Source organism: Leiobunum rupestre, chromosome 10, assembly GCF_980474605.1.
Source record: "Leiobunum rupestre chromosome 10, qqLeiRupe1.1.hap1, whole genome shotgun sequence".
Lineage (NCBI taxonomy): Eukaryota > Metazoa > Arthropoda > Arachnida > Opiliones > Sclerosomatidae > Leiobunum > Leiobunum rupestre.
The window spans coordinates 30,879,817-30,903,809 of record NC_143393.1 but is presented as its reverse complement, the minus strand read 5'-3'; the positions used below and the strand labels follow the sequence as shown (position 1 = coordinate 30,903,809).

At 34.5% G+C, this 23,993-nt stretch overlaps 1 protein-coding gene across 3 annotated transcripts in view; it reads right to left on the bottom strand.

Moving 5' to 3' along the window:
* Positions 1–12,456: 12,456 nt before the first annotated feature.
* Positions 12,457–23,993, bottom strand: part of LOC149925370 (macrophage mannose receptor 1-like) — a 49,535-nt gene continuing 37,998 nt past the window's right edge. For all 3 annotated transcript variants that reach the window (XM_090160127.1, XM_090160128.1, XM_090160129.1), the window contains exons 11-15: positions 19,399–19,515; positions 17,448–17,567; positions 17,279–17,383; positions 13,806–14,048; positions 12,457–12,665 (exon numbers count right to left, since the gene is read on the bottom strand). In XM_090160127.1, coding sequence (XP_090016253.1) covers positions 12,484–12,665; positions 13,806–14,048; positions 17,279–17,383; positions 17,448–17,567; positions 19,399–19,515 — 767 coding nt within the window. In that variant the 3' untranslated portion in view covers positions 12,457–12,483. The remainder of the gene's footprint in view (positions 12,666–13,805; positions 14,049–17,278; positions 17,384–17,447; positions 17,568–19,398; positions 19,516–23,993) is intronic.

Genomic DNA, 23,993 nt, shown 5'->3' with positions numbered 1-23,993 from the left:
TTAAGAATACTGTATTTCAAAAGAGTCTTTTTTTAAGAATACTGTATTTCCAAATAGCCTTATTTAAGAATGATATATTTCAAAATTGTCTTTTGAAGAATGTTATATTTTAAAATTGTCTTTTTTAAGAACTAAATGTTCTAAAATGGTCTTTTTTAAGAATAATATATTCCCATATTGTCTTTTTTTAAGAATTATATATTTCAAAATTGTTTTTTACTGTTCAGTCATTCTTATTTGCGGTTTTGAAACTTAAAATTTGAAATGTTTAATTTGGAAACCAGATAAATAATGTTTAAGCTCTCGTATTATGAAGATATTTAATTGATGCGCGATGCAGCACCACAAGCATCACTAAAATATAAATTACATATTGGAGTCAAGGTGCACTGCTCATACTTTATCCGAATCATTCAGTGGGCCCATTTGAAGTACCTTTCTTTTAACTCCTAGAGCTTCATTTAACACCTTGGGGGAAAAAACCTTAATCATTTATAATAATTCTAAAGGCTTTCTGAATATACACTTTCTGAGCTTGATCGATCCACCTGGGCTTAGCTTCGATGGAAGGATTCTTAAGAAATCTTAATAAAATTCAATGGTCTTATCTACGTAAAATACCTAAAAAAAACAGTTGTCACACTTAACATCAGGGTGAAAATGGTTTATTTCGGATTTTACTTAAATTACATTTAAAAAATTAAGTTCATAAACTAAGCACTTAGGGAATGATTAAAGAAAAACATAAGCTGCAAAAAATTGCAATACGTCAACCCACGACTGAAAACATCAGGGTGAAAATGGTTTATTTTGGATTTTACTTAAATGACATTTAAAAAAATTAAGTTCATAAACTAAGCACTTAGGGAATGATTAAAGAAAAACATAAGCTGCAAAAAATTGCAATACGTCAACCCACGACTGAAAACATCAGGGTGAAAATGGTTTATTTCGGATTTTACTTAAATTACATTTAAAAAAATTAAGTTCATAAACTAAGCACTTAGGGAATGATTAAAGAAAAACATAAGCTGCAAAAAATTGCAATACGTCAACCCACGACTGAAAACATCAGGGTGAAAATGGTTTATTTCGGATTTTACTTAAATTACATTTAAAAAAATTAAGTTCATAAACTAAGCACATAGGGAATGATTAAAGAAAAACATAAGCTGCAAAAAATTGCAATACGTCAACCCACGACTGAAAACATCAGGGTGAAAATGGTTTATTTCGGATTTTACTTAAATTACATTTAAAAAAATTAAGTTCATAAACTAAGCACATAGGGAATGATTAAAGAAAAACATAAGCTGCAAAAAATTGCAATACGTCAACCCACGACTGAAAACACCAAAATTTATACCAGTTTCCGAAACATAACTAATAACAAGTTGAGAAAGGCCAGAAACCACTACTTTTATCAAAAGCTAAAAGAAAGTAAAACTTCGAAAGCATAGTGGGAATCAATCAGCTTCTTATTGAATAGGGAAAAGAAATCCCAAGCAGATATACCTATTTCCCCTAATTCATTAAATAACTTTCTTACCGAAGAAATCACTTCACACTCGAATTACGATCCCCCCGTTAGACCGAGTAACCCTTATACCATGAGCCTCTTTCCTGTTACACCTGAAGAAATTAGCTCAATATCGGAAACTATCCCAAACAGCAAAGCCACTGCCTATGACGAAATGCACACCAAACCTCTAAAATTCATACTTCCCTATATTTTATTGCCTATCACTTTTTTGATTAATTTATCGTTTAGCTCCGGCAAGTACCCGGAAGCCCTTAAAAAAACTATAATTATACCAATTTACAAGAAAGGCGATATAACGGATGTAAAAAATTACAGACCTATATCGATATTACCTTTTCTTGCAAAACTATTCGATAAAGCCTTTAATAACCGAATGCTCTCTTTCACCACCAAACACAGATTACTCTCTGATTCTCAGTATGGTTTTCGAACCGGACTGGGAACCCTAAATGCAATATCGGAAGCATATCAATCAATAATTAATTATTTAGATAAAAAAGAAATCTGTGTCGGGGTGTTTTTAGATCTTCGGAAAGCCTTTGATTCTATCCCGCATAAAAACTTACTAAACAAATTTAGTCATTTGGGAATAAGAGGTGTCGCAGGCAGCTGGCTAGAGAGCTATTTAGCTAATAGAATATGTTACACTAAAGTAAACGAAATATTATCTACACCTAAAACATTACAAAACGGTACTCCGCAGGGCTCAATAATATCACCACTACTCTTTAATTTATACTTAAACGATATCACCGATGTCATCAAATCTGGTTTAATACTGTACGCGGATGATACTTTGTTATTAATGGGGGGGAAATGTGTTCAAACTGTCTTACAAAAAGCTAACCTAGTATTAGATAAAATAAATTTATGGTTAAAAAACAATAACCCATCACTAAACCTTTCAAAAACTGAATATATAGTTTTTAGCAACATAGGAAAAAATACAAACACCTCAATTGAATTAACCATAGACAACCAAACAATAAATAGAGTATACACGTACAAATACCTAGGAATAATCTTTGATCATAATTTAAACTGGAATTTCCATGTCGAGAACATATGTAAAACTCTAAGAACGATAAGTGGAATTTTATACAAATGTAGAACAATAATGACTCACAAAATTTTGAAAGAAGTGTACTATGCCCTCTTTAACGCTAAAATGAGCTACGGCTATTGTATATGGGGGAATACAAATAAACACAATTTAAATCGAATCAGTATTCTTCAAAAACGTGCTATTCGCGCCATAACCAACGTCCCCTACCTAGCGCACGCAGGGGAACTATTTTTAAAAGAAGCAATTTTAACTATATATCAATTATACGATTACTTATCAATGTTGTTCTTGTATAAAGATTAACATGGTGAACAAAAAATTGTAAAAATTAAAAAACCCTATCAACTCAAGAAATAAATTTATGTTTGAAATTCCACTCTGCGGTACGAATAAAAAATTTACATCTATTTACTATAGTGGAATAAAACTCCTAGACTACTTGACAAACAAAATAGACATAACTAAAAAATATAATAAATTTAAACGAGATCTTAAGTCTGTCCTAATGGAAAGAGATGTATAAATATTATTAAATCAATTCTTTTTGTAACCTTTTTTAACGCGTTATTTTCTGTTTTAATATTTTCATTTTGTTATTTATATTTTATGTTATACATTTGTTAACTTTTAAACAGAATTGTTACTAATGCTGTCGAATTATAAAAAATATATCTAAAATAAACAAGGGCTTACAAGTCAAACAATGACTTAGCCCTACAGCACATATGTTATAAATTTGAAAATCTAAATGAATTTGAACTTGAACTTGACATGTCACGGATAGGGCCTTATTTTGCAACAGACTCTAAATCGTACTAGTTGGAAGGCATAAAAAGATTCTCCGTAATTATAATTATTTGAAATTATTAATAATAAATGGATGATACAATTAAACGTGTTTTATAAAAGTTTTCGTTTAAACAATATTGAGAATAAGCGATTTTTTAAATAAAGCTTTCCTCTTTTTAAAGAAATAAAAAATATTTTGGCTAATTTATTCTCGTTTTTGGAAATAAATTAATAATCCTTTACCGAAGGGTAGTTACGGACATATTGAATAACCATCTCGATAAATATACATCAGAAAAAAAACACAATATTACCCTTATTTACGATAAACACATAAAGGCTTATTATATTTAAATAGGGTCAGCCTAGAGGTCGGGGACGGTTAATCATTATCCATGTTTAAATTTATTTTTTTCGGAAAAAAATGTAAACAAAGAAATTTACCGGTTAATATTTCGGAAAATTATTAAAAACCATGTTTTATTCGTAAAATTTGAGCTTTTTATCGTAAAAAACGTCGTTTTTCCGACTAATTTTACAAATTAATCAAAAAATTAATCGGATAATACAGAAATATAAATTAATTGATCAAAACATTTTACGAATAATTTTGAGAGCTTTGTCTATTGAATAAAAGTTAACCATCCCCGACCTCTAGGTCAGCCCGTAGGCTTTCAACCAGAGTTGTTACCATGGGTCCATGGAGATTGCCTTACATACCCTAATTTTTATACATCATTTACAGATCGCTTTTTAAGGCAACTATCATATCTTTAAACTTCATTACTACAGATCTTTAAGGGTGCCCGAGATGAGAATCCTTATTTCCCAAGTCAAAGAAAATAACGAATTTAGGTCTTTGTATATTAGAAATGTATTACAATAGAGACATTTAGGGTAAATTTATAAATTCCCCAAAAAAAACCACAGTAGTAGATCGGTTTTTAAGCTTTGCTTGAGAAACTGAGACATTATTGGCAATATGGTAATGAGGTGTTAAATTTCTGGTAATCTCAAAACCAATAACTCCACATTTTTATGTTCAGGATTTAAAACTAATGCACAGGAAGATATATGGAAAATTTGGTTTAATTCTGCAGTTTTTAGAAAATCGATATTTGGTCCCAAAATTCTACGACACTTTTGTATTTTAAATATAACTGTTGGTAAACATATTTGTTTATAATAACAGTACGCGTTACGATCACGTGGTGGCGCCACCATCAGTATGTTCTGGTATATAAAGTCATGCAGACACAGCTACTCACCTCACTTTTAACTTCAGTCACTTTCTTCAGTTGTGCCTATCTGCCTGGTATTATGTTTAAATGTAACTATTGTCTCTCATGGCACTTGTAATGTTGTAAATATATATTTTAACCAAGTTTATTTTATTAAATTTAACTTCAAATAATTCGTCTACAATTTCGTACCCTCATGAAACTTCACTTAACAATAACCATAATCCGTATTTATTGTCAATCTTCCCAATGAAAATGCAATTTGACAATTTACTTCCGGTGTGGCATTTACGATTGTCATTGACCTAGCTGTAACGGCTGCTGGGATGAAATAATTGAATGATTTTCGGTTCTAACAGGATCAAAGGCGGACATTTCGTTTGGAAATAACAGCATTTCCACATCCTACAATATCCGGCCCACGAGGGGTCGGGGTGTGCAATAACTGGCGGCTTTACCGGGGAGTCGGGGTCCGACTCTTGTAACCCGTAAGGGCGGTGGCGCGCTGGGAGATGTTAGCTCCGTCCAAATGGTCCTATCTCCACCTCCGACTTCGGTCCGGTGTGGGCTGTTAACTGGGCTTCGGCCCAGGCTAACGGAGAGGGTCCAGGTAACCTGGCCGCCTCGGCGGATTGGGTAGCCTGCTGTGGGGCTGCGAGCCTCCGTATGAGGGCACGGCGGTCCTGTTTCTCGGCCTTTTGGGCTCCCGCCGGGATATCCAGTGCCAGCTGTGCCGGGTTACTTGGACTACTGTGTGCTCGCCGTTCCCCTTTAGGAGCTCTTTCCAATGGGTCTGGCTCTCTACCTTCGTAGGTAGAGTGTCGGCCGGAGTTGCCAGAGCATCCGCTCTCATTCCCACTGCAGTGTGCGAAGTGGCACGCTGGTCGGCCCATTGCTGCACCTTCTGCTGGGTTGAGCGGCTTGCTGGTTTTGTCACCTGTCCGGGCTTGTGGACTCTGGCGTAGGGCATTATGATGATAGACCTGCGGTGGTGTGGTTTCAGTCTTACCGGTACACCGGGCTATAAATCTGACGCATGTCCTACAATATACACCGCAAATTTATAAATATTTCAAAATAGGTTCGATAGTGTTTATCTTGACCAGCCTGTAGGATTTTTAAATTTAACCACTTGGTACACTATCGACAGTGCTCTACAACTTTCTCATTGGAATGTTTTGTCTAGCAGCTTCCCGCCAAAAAATATATTTTTCAAAAACGTGAAGAATGTTCCATGTTGTCTTAAAATTTGGATTTAAAGCGTTTCCATACAATAAATAATATCCTAAAAAGTTCGTAAATCTAACTCTGTAGTTTTTTTTTAACAATGCTCAGTCAGAGCAAAAAAGACACCCTGTATATCTAGGCGTGTAGGAACGTTCTAGATTTAGGGGTACAGCTTGAGTGAAGTTGGTGATTTCCCCTCTTATATGCAATGATATTTACCCACACAGATAGGAAACTAGCCAATTCGCCTCTGAATGTTGAGCAAGCGCGCTAATATTCCCATATTCGTTAATACGTCTCTCAGTCGACTTACATTAACGAGCATCGAATTAGCGCTAGCATAGACTCCATTTGTGTCTTGTTTAACTTTTTAAAACGTTCCACGCGCTCTTTCATATTTTAGCGTTAAAGGCTCGCGCATTTTTATATGTATTTTAATGAAAACACGCAAAATTGTTCGAGCCCATTTACACTAAAGTATGAAGACGCGCGGGGAACGTTTTACCAAGACAAAGAGTTTATGCTAGCAAACGCAGCACCCCACACAAGGAGAACGCAACCCGTCAAAAGTCGTGCATTTTCTTGCGTACATTTTTCATTGGTTGGACGCTTTGGCGCCTGCCGCCATCGTAAGGGGAACATTCGTAAAACGTTCCGCGTAAAGGCTCGTCCAATGGAATTTTTACACAACCCCGTGTTAGCGTGTTTAAAGGCAGCTGCGTTCTCCTAGTGCTTCTTGCTCCTAGATGCTAGCGTCTATCAGCTTTTTTGCTACAACTGTACCAAATAATAGATTGCCATTTACTTTAACAAAGAGATATATTCAAGTAACTACTCAAATGTTATTAATTAAAATAGTCTAGCCGGGAAATCATATATGAACTATCTAGTTTTTGACGTCTACTAAGAGAGGTCGTAGCGATAGTTTCCGTATACTCCTACTCCTTGCGCTATTTAGAAGGCTATCTATGTAACAAATCTTGGTGATCACGACTTACAATCGAACTAACCTATAAATTGTCAAAGACAGAAAAGTTAAACATTCTACTCGGTTTTCTATATGCACTTTACAGACTTTCATTTCCATCTTAAAAATTGATGACGCGGTTGGCAAATATATAGTAACTGACCTAGGAAATAATATTTTTCTTGCCGGGGAAAATGAAGAATTGATGAGCGTATTTACTTTATTGATTTTAACTTTGATTAAATGTTGATGTAAAATTTCTGAAAATGTTTTCGCGAAACTGTGGAACAGGTGGGTTTTCATTTTCATTGTGAACGTCTCTCGTACGACGTCTAAATTACTTTGAACATCGTTATTTTTATTTTTTTTTAACGTTTACGAGAGAATGAATACTAGGCTCATTAATCAACGCAGAAAACGCGTGTGTGATTCTGCTTAAAGGGGCTCCAAAGTTCGGTGGCAAACAAAAAGAAAATTGAGCATGCTTTTCATCCCCCCAAACCCCTCACTCGGCCTTGGCAGAGGCGGGCAGAGTCAACCGTAAATTTCGCACTTTACTGACTTTACACACATTTTGCCACCGAACTTTGGAGCCCCTTTAAGGAATGAAATTATTTTTTCAAATTATGCATTTTTCTGACTTCATAGTCAAGTAAATTAAGAAATTTCTCGGCGTAGTTATATTAAACCGTCTGAAATAAAGAAATATGATTTAAATTATGAATTTGCTTATAGTCAAGGCAATGTCTGAGCAAAGTCTCCGTTAGAAATCGAGCGAGCCATCGATCAGGAGATAAAAGTTCTTCGGAGGAGATCAAAAGTTAAATTTCGTTCTTATAAAGGTCATGTGAAATTTAATGAATAAAACTTTTATAGATATCAAACTAAAAATTAAAAACACTTTCATGGTTTGCATGAATAATTTTCGTTATAATTAAATCATTGAATATACAAAATTTCCCGACTTTTTTCGAAACCACCATCGTTCCATTGTCAAGAGATATAACTTTCAATAGATCAATGTTGAAAATAAAATTATCTTGGGAAAAAGGGCCAACTATGGTACTTTTGATTGGGATACGTAAATAATATCCTAAAAAGTTTGGCTTGACGTAAAATTTACAAATTAGAAGATAGTATTAATCTTTTTAAATTTCTGAAAAAATAATTCAATGTTTCCAGGATATGTTGTATCTTAGGAGAAAACAATCAGAATTATTCCAGGTGAAATCCACTCAAATTACCATTTTTTAGAATATTTGGTGAACGGTGTAATTTTATTGTCACGTCATTTTAGTTTAAAACAAGATGGATGCTTGTGTCGGCCGCTCCAGTGTGTTTATGCTCTGTAATGGATTAAGGGCGATTTAAATCATGTTAATAAAGAATTATTAGTGTGCAATGGGTTTATATTAGGATATTCACTACTTTCAAAATTGTTAGAAAGCAATGCGAGTACTCTTCTTGTTGCCACACAACAAAATAAAATTATTCCCATTTCCACTGCCCAAAAAAGGATTCAGAAAAGTGTAGTGGTTGGATTGCCACTTGCGGACGTGATGATTTAAGTGAGCATTTATTCAAGGTTCAAGGACCAACAACGGACCACCCTGATTCTCAGTCTTTTGAAAATACTTTCGTTAATAAAGATTCAACACTTGAAGTTGTTGACAGTGATGATCCTGAACAAACTTTGGATAGCCTTTAAATAAACATTAAATAATTCAATAATGGATTTTAAATTAATGCAAATTTATTGGCCGGTATGAAAACATATTACTCTAAGAAACGTTATGTAGTTAATAAGCTCCTCCATTCAGTAACAATCAAACAGATTCTGCGTTGATCACGACGGATAGCGTTGCTTTTGTTGCATGGTTTTTCACTTCCCTTTCCTGCGTCATATTGGTCAACGACGTCATCGGTTGTAGAAGCAGGATTTTTCGCTCAATATCAGTTTCATTCAACGACATTTCACAAGTTGTGTATGTTACCTTTGTAGTCAACGGATCAAAGAAATCGTTTAGCAACTTATGACGTAGCGTTACCATAAATTATAAAGCATTATTTTAAAGATAATTTGCTTAAATCCGATTTCAAAAAAGGTTGCATTCTTAAAAACGTCGCTTTAATATAATCATGCAAAGCAGTAAAATTAACAATCCTAAAAACCCCTTTCGAATGAAAAAAGTTATCACTATTAAAACAGAAATGAATATTTCTTCAAAATCCTCATACTTTCAACGAAAAGAAACCACCAACGGTCATTAAATTATGAATAAAGTAAAGCAACGGTAAAAGGAAAAAACGCAGTCCTTCGGCAAAATAGTTCAATTAAAAAACTTCGGCTTTTCTAATATTGGTTCTACAAGACAGATTTATTTGATTCAATGTTACACCTGGGTTTATATAAAAGTATTAAGAAATGAAAATTATAAAACTGCTCATTAAAGAAGACGGAATATTATATTAAACAGCTGTTTAAATACTAAGGGTTAAGTTAAAGTGCATTAAGTTTTTTGTGGAGATTCTGTTCCCTTAACTTTGACTTTCTTTTCCATTATTTATGGTGGTTTTTCCAAGACGTTTTTCTTCGTTTCCAGTCGGAAGTAAAAGAAATTTCGTTTTTGGACTTTCGCTGCAGTACGAGTAGCGCCTCGATTATCGAATAAATAAAGACTAACATATTTAGGATTAACCAGAGAAGAAGGAAATAAGACAAGTCGGGCAAAATTATTTGAGTATAGACCAGTTTGGGCTGTTTCCTGTGAATTCGATCGACGCACTGTTGCGAAAATTCTACCATTTTTTTTGCGGAAAAGTCCCGATTCAAGAATACTTTCAATTCTAAAAAGGAAAATAATGTTAATAATAAATGAAAATATATGTTTATGTTTTATCGCGGCATTTCCAAATAACCGGAAACTAATTTTCACTTTTTATCGTTCCTAGCTCTGAGCCTCTGAGACGTTAACTGGAAAACAATATTTCGACCGCGTATTTTTACTAGCCTTCATTTTGAAAGAAAGTGAAACAAGAATCAATAGATTCACGGGACTTTACATATCACATTCATTTTATGGCTCTGTCGAATATTGGTATTTTCTAAAACCTGCATGTATGAATTTCATAATAATGAGCCGTTATGGATCCAAAACATAGCTCTTGTTTCAAGGACACTGACTCGCTTTGTTATCTGAATGAAACCGATGATATTTACAACGACAGGGCAACGTCTACTCATCTTAAAGATTTTCCAGACTATCTCAAAGATCAAATACTTTTAAGCGATAGTAACAAAAACAACTTTGATTTATGGAAGATGAATTGTGTTATATTTTAGCTTTGACCTTAAATTTGTCCTTGAAGATGACCTTTGACCTTCAACTTTGACCACTGAACCTAACCCTTAACACTCGGCCTATCAGCCTGACAAGTTTGGACCTGATTGGTCGATATCCGCCTCAGATATAACCAACTTGGTCTCTCATTCGTTAGTCTAAAACCAAAAATATATTCGCTACAAAGTGAGGATAGAGACCAGAAGAAAAATGTTAAACTCAACTCCTATGGGGAATATTTATTAACGCAACGCATAACGTTAGCGAACACAAACATAATAATATCACAAAATCATCAGCTATACACGGCAAATACTACTAAAATCGCGTTAGAACCTTTTGATAGTATAAGAGATACGTTATAGATGGAATTGAAACACCAGCATTTGAAGAAAAATTATGTATTGCATCATTCAATAATAAACATAAATTTTCAATGCCATTTAAATTATTTTAAAATAAATTATAATTTTGTATATTTAGCTTATTTGATGGTTGTGCTCGTTATTGTGTTAAAATAATTTTCATGGTTGTTAATAAAAAATTCAAGAAATGATTTTTAATAAAGTTTTAAGGTTATTTATCTCATAAATAATAAAAAATCTGCCGGCCCTTAGTTAGGCAAGTAAGTAAAGCAAAAGGACCGTCAACAATATAGACTAGGTAAGTATGAAAAAACAATCAATGTCCCTCAACGAAAATGGCCTCAAATGTTAAGAAATCAAAATAACCGCTAATCTTAGACCAAGGTAGTATTAAAAAATCAAAATGGCCGCACAACAAAGGCTAGATACATCATAATAACCAAATGCCCTCAAATCGTAGATTAGGTTCACGGGAAAATACAATCTTTACATGGCATACAAATCTCGCGCGATCATTTTTACCATTATATCTGCCAGAACCGGCAATATTATATTACTTTTCACTTACCCTCCCGTGGAAGTTTTGGATTAATTAGGTATCCCAGAAATCGCATTGAAAACTTATAACCCCTGTGCAAATTTATATCCTTGGAAAATTTCTTGCACGACCAAAAAAAAATTTCATAGTTCAGAAAAAACACCGACGAAACTTCGTTAAAAATGGCCTCGTTTATTAGTTGTCCACGATAGCGCCCGTTTTAAGTGCAATCATAAGTGATATAATCTATAATTATTAACTTTATTTTCCAGAAATTTCTAATACATTTTCATTTAGTGTTTGCTGTGGCATATACTGTTAATTCCTCATTATGCTAACCTGATTATACCCTCATAATCAAAAACAACAACAAATGTGGCAAAGTAAGAAAGATATGAAAATGTAATTTTTACGAGTTACTCTGGAAATGAAAATGTAAAGTTGATGTAACTTAGGGATGCACCGATATATCGGCCTATTTTTATAAAATCGGTATCGGCCAATATCGGTTTAAGTGAAGTCGATATTGGCCGATACCAGTATTAGAAAAATATTTTCAGAAAAACATTTAAAAAAAGAAAATTGTCAATTAACTAACTAACTTCAGAAGTTAGATCATACCTGTTTAGAGACATGTACGAGTGTAAGCCAATACAAAACAATGATATTGGTTTTGTGATAGAAAATATGTATCATGTAAAATGAAAATTAAAAATTTTCGTATATGCTCTTGAAAATGTTTTTTAATGAAAAATTAGAATAAAATGGTATGACTTAACCGTCTTCTCTAGTCTAACTCCGGAGAAAGTAAACGTTCGGTACCTAGCTTCAACTGATATACATCCAGGGCGCCCTCATGTGCGCTGTCCACTGCGTTGGCGGAGTGGTTTCGCCTCGCAGCAAGAGGAGCCGGGTTCGATCCCATCTTGTGGCACTGGGTGAAAACCAGGAATAACTCCTTCCACGTTGAGTTCGCAAGTTCTCTCCCCAATGGTTTAAGGGGTTTCCCCTTCCATCAAAACTTGTTGAGGTTAACGCTTTTAGTTCGTGTAGGGAGCTGTTGGCTCCACCACACACCTACGCATTGTTACCCGATCACCTGAATTAATGGCGTTAAAAGTCGATAAATGACTTGGGCCTAGGGTGGTGTCTTGGGTATTAGCCTAGCTGATTATTAATATTAATATGGTTCTTAAATCTGGAGTGGGTAGCTGTTTGATTTTCAACTTAAAAAACGTCTTAAGAAATTCAGATGGAGAAAGGGGTGAGAACAAGTTTTCTCAGTTTTGTAATTTTATAAAACCAGATTATGAGAATCAGATTCCTGAACAGATCGAATTGGGAATTATAAGCGAATAAGAAATTCCATACGAATATCATAGAATAATGTATAGTATTTTATTAAATTATTCATTTCTGTCGTCAGAATTCAAGAATACTTGATTCGTAAAGTTGAGGCAAGGTTCTTCGTCGGCCAGTCGAGGTTTCCTTCTCATTCGAAAATAGACCAGAATTCCAACGATCACCAGCCCAATAATTGCGATGACAACGATTGATGTAACTATAGCTGTTATTGCAGATTTATTATCTGTAAAATATAATTAAATAAAATTTCACTTCGCTGAAGATACGATTACATTAACGGATAAATCTATTAAATACAATTGCAATACTTTTTTATTCGAGAGGCTAACCACTTCGAAAAATGTACTTCAGATTTCTGATTTCCAAATATTTCTAATATTCCACTGTACTTCTGGATTTGCCGTCTCAATTATCTTCTATCTTTCTCGAATATTACCGATCTTTCTCGAATATTACCGATCTTTCTCGAATATTACCGATCTTTCTCGAATATTACCGATCTTTCTCGAATATTACCGATCTTTCTCGAATATTACCGATCTTTCTCGAATATTACCGATCTTTCTCGAATATTACCGATCTTTCTCGAATATTACCGATCTTTCTCGAATATTACCGATCTTTCTCGAATATTACCGATCTTTCTCGAATATTACCGATCTTTCTCGAATATTACCGATCTTTCTCGAATATTACCGATCTTTCTCGAATATTACCGATCTTTCTCGAATATTACCGATCTTTCTCGAATATTACCGATCTTTCTCGAATATTACCGATCTTTCTAGAATATTACCGATCTTTCTAGAATATTACCGATATTTCTAGAATATTAACGATATTACTGGATTTCCAGAAATACTGAAAGTATTTCTCAGTATTTCTCGAGATTTTGGCAGATTTTCCAACGTTTCTATTATTTCTCCAGATTTTCCGTATTATTTTTTAAAGAATTTATTTATTTACTTGGACACCAGATTAGTTAAGCGGTTGGCCTCTCGAGTCTATTCAAAACAATTCACACGGTTTCGCGAGGATAACCTGCTACTAATTTTAGGCAGTATGAAGAACTTTCTACGATTGCTGTAACACAATCCAATCACTTTTGTCTTATTCGTATTCGTAGCTTGGTAATGGATGAGGCTGGTTTCCGTTGCTTAGGTAACGATTTTAAGTTGGCCAAGATATTAAGACGCTCTTGGTGGTTACAAGATTATTTGTAATGGCTAAACAAAATTTTGTAATAAAAAGAGTTTGCCAAGAAAGAGGTGATATGTCCCAAAATGTATTTATTGGTTTAATTGGGTTTTAAAACCATATGAAAGTGGAAAAGGTAGAAACTAAACAAAAGAAAGATTTTTACCTGAAGAAGCGGATGACCCTTTAGCACCAGGACCCTTTATTGCGCTTTCTTGTTTATGTGACTCATATCCTGGAGACTCAGTTGGGCTTAGATTTATCCGCGGAGTAGTAGATTTGCCTTGAGTATTCGAATATGTAGAACTTGTCATGGTTTGACTTTTCGAAACTAATACTGTCGAACTTTCGGTGGAAGTTGATGGTGTACTTTTGGACACGGTAGTCGATAAAGGTACTATTTTTCTTACTGAAAAAGCGTATGTATATTTTAAACTCAACAATATAAAGATGAAATAGCGAGTTACTTTAAAAAAAATTAAATTATTACAATATAAATAATATCTTTATATTTAAAGCCCAAATCTTTCGTCAACCGTGATACTTTACACTCAGGTGTCTTATAAATACAAAAATTATTTAGCCAAAATACCAAAAGTAAATGAACCGAGGTTAACAGACTGCTATACTCCCCATGTTGGAGGCGTTTTTCTTATGAAGTTACATTTTGATCTCGAATTTGAAATTTTGCGCGCTCCTAGGCCGAAAAAAAATGTTTTTGTTTTTATGAAACCATTTTTTATACATAGAAATAGCTATACCCACAATTCCCAAGGGCAATTTAACGCGTCAAAAGATGGGTTGTAGACTCGATTTTATCATCATTGTCATAAGGAAAACGCCCTCTGATTCTGAGCGCTATTTCCATAACTTCGGTTCATTACTTCTGAAAATACGTAATGTGTTCACGTGGTAAATTTTGGCTGTGAGCTATCCCTTACAAAATGATTGATAAAATGTTTTTCAAATTTTTACCAAAGATTGGACCGATTAAACCGTGATCAAAATGTAATAATAATTGGATCCGTTATTACTTGATCAAATACGATTTCACAAAAATATGATCAAATTTTGATCATGGATTGGTCGGTCCAATTTTCGTAAAGGATTTCTAGAATGAACCAAAAATTAATTTATACGCTCTTATTGAGTCGTCGCCATAGTGAGCTCGTGCAGGGAGCCAAGCCGAGGCTTAGGGCCGCTGTGATTTAATTCGTATTGATTGATTGCTTGATTTTTTCGGTATAACGTCACGACCACGCTATTCCACACATAGCTATCAGCTATTAGTTGGACTAACTAAAAGACTTACGAAACATGGTACGAATCAAAGTAGTAGTAATTATATCTGAAATCCTATGTCGACGAACCTGTTGTTCAACACGACGCGACGAATATTAGCGAAATAGTCTATACAGCGTATATGATCGTGCTAAAATAAAATTAACCCCTAAACATATAATTAAGATTATAATTTTAAAATGTTAATTGATAATTTTCTTATCGTGTGCTAATAACAAACATCTGAAAAACCATACTCGACCATGAGTTCAGTAAGTCTTACTGAACGCAGTGAAATATTGTACATCAATATAATCATATGTAACATAATTACTCATAAGTATGCCTCTGTATAACATTTCCATTGAAATAAATTCAATGAGACCTTGTTTCACGCGGAACATACATTGAGCGGACCCAAAAATGCAAAAATGCTTATAATCCTTGCGCTATTGAAAAGGTTACCATGGAAATGAAATCATGCGATCGCGAGGCACGAGCTAAACTTGACATGGGCAAAGCCAGAAACGCGCGAGGAATTCTCACTAACGTCCGTTTCCAATCAGTAAAGTTGATGACGCGTATTTCGTTACGGAATTGTAAGTGACGTATTTTACGTCATATCCCCTGAACAAGGTTTCATTAACGAAATTACTTTTATGTCATACTTATGAGTGATTATGTTACATATGATATAATATAAGAAAATACGAAATTTTCAAAACGTTCGTCTAAATATTTTTGGATGGATGATTTTTTGAATTGAGCAATTTTTTAAATTGCCTTTCTAAGGCAAAATTTTATTTAAGGTATACTCTACACCTCTCCTCTCCATTATGCTAACAATGTCTTTTCTTAGACAAAATCTGAGATTCAATTGCTACGCTCCAATTTCGGATGATATCGTCTAAGCATAGAGAAAGAAGGAAGGGGAGTGATGGTGAAGGCGAATTTCAATGTATTTCCTCTTTTCACGAAGTGGCTCTTCGCGTCATATGGCTACCATGGTTACCGACTGAATCTTGTACAGTAACGCGCATCGTTGTGCGCAACTACGACATAGTCAAGAGAGAGCTTTTTCTGTTCGTTTACGTTTTTTGGCAAAGGCTTACCAAAGTTCGGTAGAATCGGTAAAAATTTAATATAGAACTAAAAGTAGTTATAATTTTATATGGCATAATTTAAATTTCTTGACTAGTATATCTAGTGTTGCTATTGCAATTTTTTTAGCAGCACTTTGTGTGATAAACCATTTTAATTAAAAACTCACTACCAATAAGCACGTGGCAGAACCACAGCTGTCTCTTTCACCTTGGATTAACAATAGTAGTGCCTACCTGGATATATGACTTGGAAAAATCCTGACAAGTAAATGACTTTTGCGACAGCAGCGCCGCTTTGGCGAAATTAACGGAGAAAATCCGAAATTCCCGTAACACGAAGCCTTTTATAAGGCAGAACCCATAACAAACACTTGGGAAATGCACGCGGAACGCTAGAGTGATATATCCAGGTAGGCACTACTATTGTTAATCCAAGCTTTCACTGTGGGTCAAAGTTTCAAATTCTCACATATTATGACGATGCGCAACGGCGATGCGCGTTAGTGTACGAGCTTCTAATTTTCATTAATACCGTCCCATTCGGACGAATATAGCCAAAATGTGCGGTTTTCTTTAATAAATAAATATGTATTTATATTTATATTATCTTATTTCTCTTGTTTATATGTAACCTAATCTTACCTAAAGTTAATAAAATACATCTATGGACTATAATGCATAAATAAATCAACTATAAATGTTTTTGCCCCATTTTTATGGACTTTTCTAACTAACCTAAACCAATCCAACCCAAACCAATCCAACCCAAATCAACCTAACCTAATCTACGGTGTAACGAATTTCACCATAAAATTAAAACCGTTGGTTCTTATAATAAATAATATATTATATATATTTTAGTAATAAGCAATATAATAAGAACTTTATAATTCTGATAGTCTCATTCAACTGAAACCCGCTATTGGGATATGTTTTGAAATTGTTTCCAGAAATATTCGGTTGAATGAAATTTGGTCGAATAGGCCTATACCATAAGTTCCCCCTACGCGTTTTCGAGCACTAGCTTAACCTCTCAATAGTGCAATCAATTGTGATATTTAAAGTTTGTAAAGATCTATTTATTTCGCGATAGTAAAATTCGCACTGGCTTCAAGAAACCATTAATGTACGCATTTAGCCTTTCTTGTTTATGATTTTTTATGTATATTTAAAACCATTATGCCATCCTAAGGCCAATTTTATTATAAAAATAAAAATAAGTCATTAAGACTAACTATTTAATCGCGTTAATTACCTTTTTGAATTTCGCACAAGTATGCCGTTTTCATGGAACAATAATCCAGAAGGTAATGACTATCAGACGTATCAAAAGCACCACAACTCGGACTTTTCTGCGACTCTATAAAATGATTCAAATTAGAGTTTAAAAAACTGTTTAAACGAGTATTAGTTAGGGAGCTTACGGATATGTTGGTTAAGTGTACATTCGAAATATTCCAATATGTCTGCGTCTTCTGAGCAATTCTGAAATTCTTTTGATTTGAGGAAATCATTGAACGGTTTCAGATCGATCCATCGCACCTCTAATCGTGAAGAAACCACCGTGAGTAATAAATACCAACAGAAAATTGCTTCCAAGAGACGTATCTAGTGTTGTTAATTTTCCGGAAAAATTTTCAGAAATTTTTCCGAATTGCGAAGACTTTTCCGCAAATCGGAGAAACAAAAAATTTAAAGGAAAGGTTCAGGTTGTTTTTATTTTATGCTTAAAACATTTTACGTGTTTTAAAAATACCAAAAATGCCAATAAATAAAAAAATAATAATTTCAAATGTACCTAATTTAATTTTTAGTCATTGAAAGTGCTAGCAGCCATGTTTTTGTATTTCATGCTTCTCCGCATAACACGGAGGCACAGCGACCGCATTGGTTCTAAAACTAACCAATAGTAGACTGTGTCTAGATCACGTGATACATTTTTTATTTCAAACTTCGGTGTCTTCGAGTTAGGCCTAGGTGGCAAAGTAATCAAAATGCCAGTGACCACATTCACAGCTGTTCCTCACTTCGTCGATATTTAAAATATTTTCTAACTCGATTACATTTGGTCTTCCTTGAATTTCCGCTTCATTTTGTGTTCTTTTTAGTTCCCCCTCATTAAAAACAGGGTCCAAATCATACGAACTTAAATTTCTTGCCATAAATAGACGACTTAAGGTTCTACAATAATTGAAGAAGTTAAAAACCACTAAAATACTTTCATGCAAGGCTGTCTATTGGTTATTATGTGAGAGCACGTGCAGGGGGCCGTGGTGAGAGAGACTACTACATAGTATTTTTTTTCCGTCGATGGTCAGAGCCAATCAGATGTTTGTGCCTTCGGGCTCTGCCGTGAAGCATATTTCAGGTATATGGCTGCGCCCATAAATTGTACTAAAATGCTAATTATTTTAATTCCATAATTAATTATGGTTTTTTAAATTTTTGTTTTTTTATTTTAAAAGCATCTTGGATCTTTTAAATAAAAATAAAAATAGTAGCTGGAACTTTCCTTTAAACATAAATCTATTTTTAATGTTTTTAACTTTTATCGATATAAAATGCCTAATATCAGTAAACATGCTACAAAACATTAAAAGTGTTACATTGTTAATCAGTTTAAACTAGTCTAGAGGTTTATTTTTACTTTCAGATTCGAAAAAATTAGGCTTTATTTAAATTTTAAAACCAAATATTAGACTAATCATGGAATGAAAACTTTTTTTTTCGACTTACAACACTAGACGTATCTATCTTGGTCGTAAAAATAAAACACGCACCTTCGAAGGAAACCACAGAATCGTGTATATAATCATGGCACGATGTAATTGTTTAAAAAGGTCCCTTTTCCCCCAGAACTATTATTTTACCAAAACTAAATTGATTTTTCTGTACAGAGAAAAGAACAGAGAAACACGAGCGAACGTGTGTGTACAGCGGCAAATGTTTCTGATAACATTAACAGTAGAGTACAATGGATCACATAAACTGTCTGCTAAGGGAAAATGGTGGCTGGAAGAAGACTGAATACAGCCATAAAACAATAAATAAATAAGGTTTATTTTAAAATAAATTAAATAATTTTAAAATTGATGGTTCTATTATAATTAAAGAGGGTTTCGGTATTTGTTACGTCATTTAGAGGGTGTGGTATTAACTGCTCGTTACCACGAGGAAAGGTGGATAACTTTTCGCGTTATGTAATTTGTAATATAAGCTTTAAGGCCATTTTAGACTTTTAAATTGTTTTTGAAAACACGTACAAAGAGCTTTCAAATTACGTACGTTACGGATATCTTCCTGTTTATCCGACGCATATGCCACAAAAGCAATATTGAAATATAAAAGAGATCCGATTAAAACATTTCTTTTCACCTTGTTGATCTTCATAGAATCCAATCCAGATTGTCGAATTTCGAGCTTTCTGTTTTAACTTATTTTTAACGGCTTCATTATCACTGGTAGACAAAATTCGAGTTGCGAGTCTTCCTCCTGTTTAAGATAGAATGTTTATTATACCAGCCAGGACATGGCCAAAGACACTTTAGCAAAACAGTAGAATGCTTCAGTGGCGGCGTCAAGAGTTTTGGGTAAAGTGGGTGAAGTACGCCGGACTCAATTGTTTTTTGGGGTGCCTTAGAAGTATTTTTTAGGAATTTTTCATTTTCTAAAGGCAGAAAAATATGGTGACTCAGACTCAAAATTTCAATTTCTAAGGTCAATGTGATAAAGTTACATAGATTTTTAAGGAACTTTAAAGTTTTTAGGGATGCACCGATTTCGGCCGGCCGATATTAACAAAGTTACCTATCACAATATTATGCTTTTTTGTTTACTCTCGTAACCACCTGTTAAAAAATGATATGATCTATGGCTTTTGGAGTCGAAAAACCACTTATGATTCCTGACCGTTTTGGACGCGAATAATTATTTCCTACAACAGCGATCAACTGGCCTTTTTAAAAGGAAATGTAAGGTTGTGGCAATAAATGTTTTCCATTAATTAGTTCGTTGAGTATCGCCTTTTTTAAAGTTTTTCCTGAAAATATTTTTCTAATACCAGAAGTATCGGCTAATATCGGCCTCGCTTAAGCCGATATTGGCCGATACCGATATTTGAAAAATTAGCCGATATATCGGCCGATATATCGGTTACCGATATATCGGTGCATCCCTAAAAGTTTTCGTTATTTTTTAATTTCATGCGCGCCCTTTTGTATTTGGGGTACATTATAAATCTCAAGATAGGCCAGTGCTTAACTGGTTTACCTCCTCCACAGAATTGAAAAAATGTAAAAGTACTATAAAGGGTTTGGAGATCGAATATGGGAGAATAGCATTCAGTGACATACCGAGTATGAGCAGAGTCCCAATACAAAGGGGCCAGTTCATGTTGCCCCGCTGGCCCCACCGCGGTTGGGACGCTTTTGGTAGCTTAAGACCCGGGTATCATCCTCGTGCTTTGAAGCCATTTTCACAACAACTCGAAAGCAGACATTTTTCGTTGCCATGGCAAAACGGTTGCCCATTGAATAAATTCCCTTTAGGATTTTTCATGATACATGAAGGTCTACCAATCCCCCGAGATTGAACAAAATCGGTGGGTTACACTTCGGGGTGTCTCCTTGTAAGTTCGTAGGTGGTATGCCCTATTTGAAACCAAGATTATTACGTTATGTGGCTGTTGTTATTCGATTTTAGGGTGTGGCGTCGCTAGAATTTTCATTTTGGGGAAGGGATTAATTTGCGCGACCATTTATGCAAACATATAAATATGGTTTTCCTTTTTGAACCAGCGAGCGTTACAGTATTTGACCTCTATAAGTATTTATAACAAGACGTACGACGGTCAGAATACACACAATCTTTCTAATGTGCTAAGTTTGTTTGAGCTATTCACAGCAACCTGCATCGCCGGTATCGCAACCAGAATATATCCACGACACACATATATACATATTTACACTTATTTGTTACTTCTAGTCATACTTTGAAAGCATCGAAGATTCCTTCGATCAGTGTCACTTTTATTTTTTACTTCTGATCACACTTATTTGATACTACTAGTCAGCCGTTGAGTGTCACACTTATTTCTTCCAGTAACTTATTAGTTACTTCTGATCACACTTATTAGTTACTTCTGATCACACTTATTTGTTACTTCTGATCACACTTATTTGTTACTTCTGGTCATACGCCGAAGACTAGGCCGATCAGTGTCATACTTAATTGTTACTTCTGCTCATACGTTGAAAGCGCGGCCCACTCTGAACGGCCTTGAAAAACGCCAGAGAGAAACGGGGCGCGTAGACCTCTATAAACACGCCGCGGATTTACAATGTTGGAAATTGCGGGGGTCCGAATACGCTGCCCAAAAAACCTTACTTAGAATTCAATTTAAGGAACGTTTTTGCAATTCTAGGTTAATGTTTAACCACAGCTATTCAAAAATATAACTTTCATGAAAATCGGACCTAAATTAAGGAACGTTATGTCGACTTTCAGGCGGAAATATAAAACCACGAACATTGGGGTCCGGTAAATAACCCCGAAAACTATACTTAAATTTAATATTTACTGATATAACCGAAGTTGTAGTTCAACTGAATCCTAACCTATCCAATAATATTTTTTTTAACGTTATCGGACTTAATTTTAAAGAAAATGTCTACCACATAAAGGAAATCACCGAAAATAGTAAATTGGGTAAATGCCCAACTTCTTGGGCTCCGATTTGAAAACTTTATGAAAGGCTATCAATGGCGATGTCTCTACATTCGAACGAGATATCATTGACTCTTCTAGCCCTAACCGTTGAAGAGGTATGCGCGACACGGCGCCATTGGCGGCATCGGCATCGGCATCGGCATCGGCATCGGCATCGGCAACGGCTACACTGTACGTGAGACTAATACACGACTATTAATATTTAAAAACGTTTGATATAAATATAACACTGCGTTGATATAAATATAACACTGCGAAGGCGTTGGGCATAGCTTTATTTCCGTTTGTTTCGTTTTTTACAAAACTGTGTAAGAAAATTAATACTGCTAATAATTGTTTTTGGGAGAACTACGATAGGCTTTTGAGCAGGCTTTGAGGATATTTTGGGCGGTTCACTTCGATGATTAAGTTCGCACCCATTATCAATTAAATCCGATTAAATCATGATTAAATGGACTAAATCATTATTAAATCACGATTACATTGGAGTTAGTGATTAAGCCTATTTAATTTAATATTATAAAATCTCGATTAAGCTGATTAAAAAATAAATATATTCCAAAAAATTTAATCACGATAAAATTTTTAATCCAATTTAATCACGATTTAATCTCGATTTAATCTTTAAATCTTGATTTATCCTTTTTAATCTTCATTTATTCATAAGTTTATATGTTTAATCACGAATTTAACGATCTAATCTTTTAATCGCGATTAAATTCGACTTAATCGTGATTAAATCGATTTAATCACGATCTAATTTTTGGAATATATTAATATTTTAATATATTTAATCCTAAAACTGCGAGACAGTAGATAAAGGTCTCATCCATGCATGGACTAATTAACCCAGCGACACTCCGTTCCCATGTTATACGTATAGGGAGCTCCGAAAGACCCTTGTTAAATGCTCTTCCTCTTTTTATCCCCCCCACCTTCCCCCGACAGAATTTTACTCGGGTCAAAACGCCAGAAGAAGGAAACGGCTACCGCCATCTAGTAGTTTTCAATATCACTTCTGAATTTTGAAAAATATAGCAGACGGTACTGTCTCAGTTTTTACTGTTTTACAACGGTCTTTTTTTTGCCGCGACAATACGTTTTAGGATAGCTTTTAGCATTAGATTATATTTTTATTGGGAAAAATAAAAAAACTCGGTTTAAGTAAATCGTGTTAAAGTGATTCAAGATACAGCAGTAAACAGCATATAAGTGGACGTTTTTATACCATTCCCTAAACCAAAATTCTGAAATTGATAGCGATACAAAGGCTGTTTATTAAGCCTTGGTAAACACTTACCAGAAACTAAATCGACATCCAATTCATTTTCTCCCTTTTTTAAGGGATAAGTCTGAGGTAAGTTCCGAAAAACATGGTTTTTTCTTGAACTAGTTACAGAACAATTAAAACTGATAAAAATAAACGGTTTGCGGCGATTTGAAGTAAAAGGTTTGAGGTATTTCGGGAATCAATTTCATAAAGCTAATACTAAAAATGAATTAATTACAAATGACTAAACGTAACTTTCTTTTTGTCACAATAACTCAAATACTGACTGGTCGGATTACTATGGTTGAACCTTCGAAAAGAAGAGAAACCAACAGGGTATTTACTGAATTTTTATCAAAGTTGTCATATAAATTTTACTATTAAAAAAGTAATGTTTTTCCGTAACCCCACCGCTTTTTCGTGGTTTATATCGAAAGATCAAAGATGTCGCTACCGTTAAATATTCCGAAAATATAGGTCTTTCGAAGACTTCGAAGTTCATGTCGTAAATCACCTTGGCGACAAAAGAAAGTACGATTTTCCCGAAAGCTGAAAATTGGAGGGGGTACGCGCTAATTTTCGGTATTCGCAGCAGGGAGTCCCGCGGGCCATCAAACCACCCTCCGGTAGAAAAATACCCGTGGGCTAAGTAAGGAATTCTTTATTATAACAAAAGAAAATCCCCTTTCAGTCGATTTCCCCGAAATAGAGGATTTGTTTTCCGTGGCCACAGCAGAAGTAACTAGGCGCCAAGCTTCGCTAAATGGCTGTTGGACTAAACAAGGGAGGGGTATAGCTAAACAAATTGAAACGAGATATTTTGGCGCGTGATATCACACCAAAACTTATTCTGTAGAGAAAAGTAGATTTTTTGTCATTCTTGATCCGTTATTGTTTAAAAAAATTGAGGTAGAATATTTTGTCTTTGGACTAAATTATAGCTATTGGTATCAATGGACTAGGTTTGTTTTCA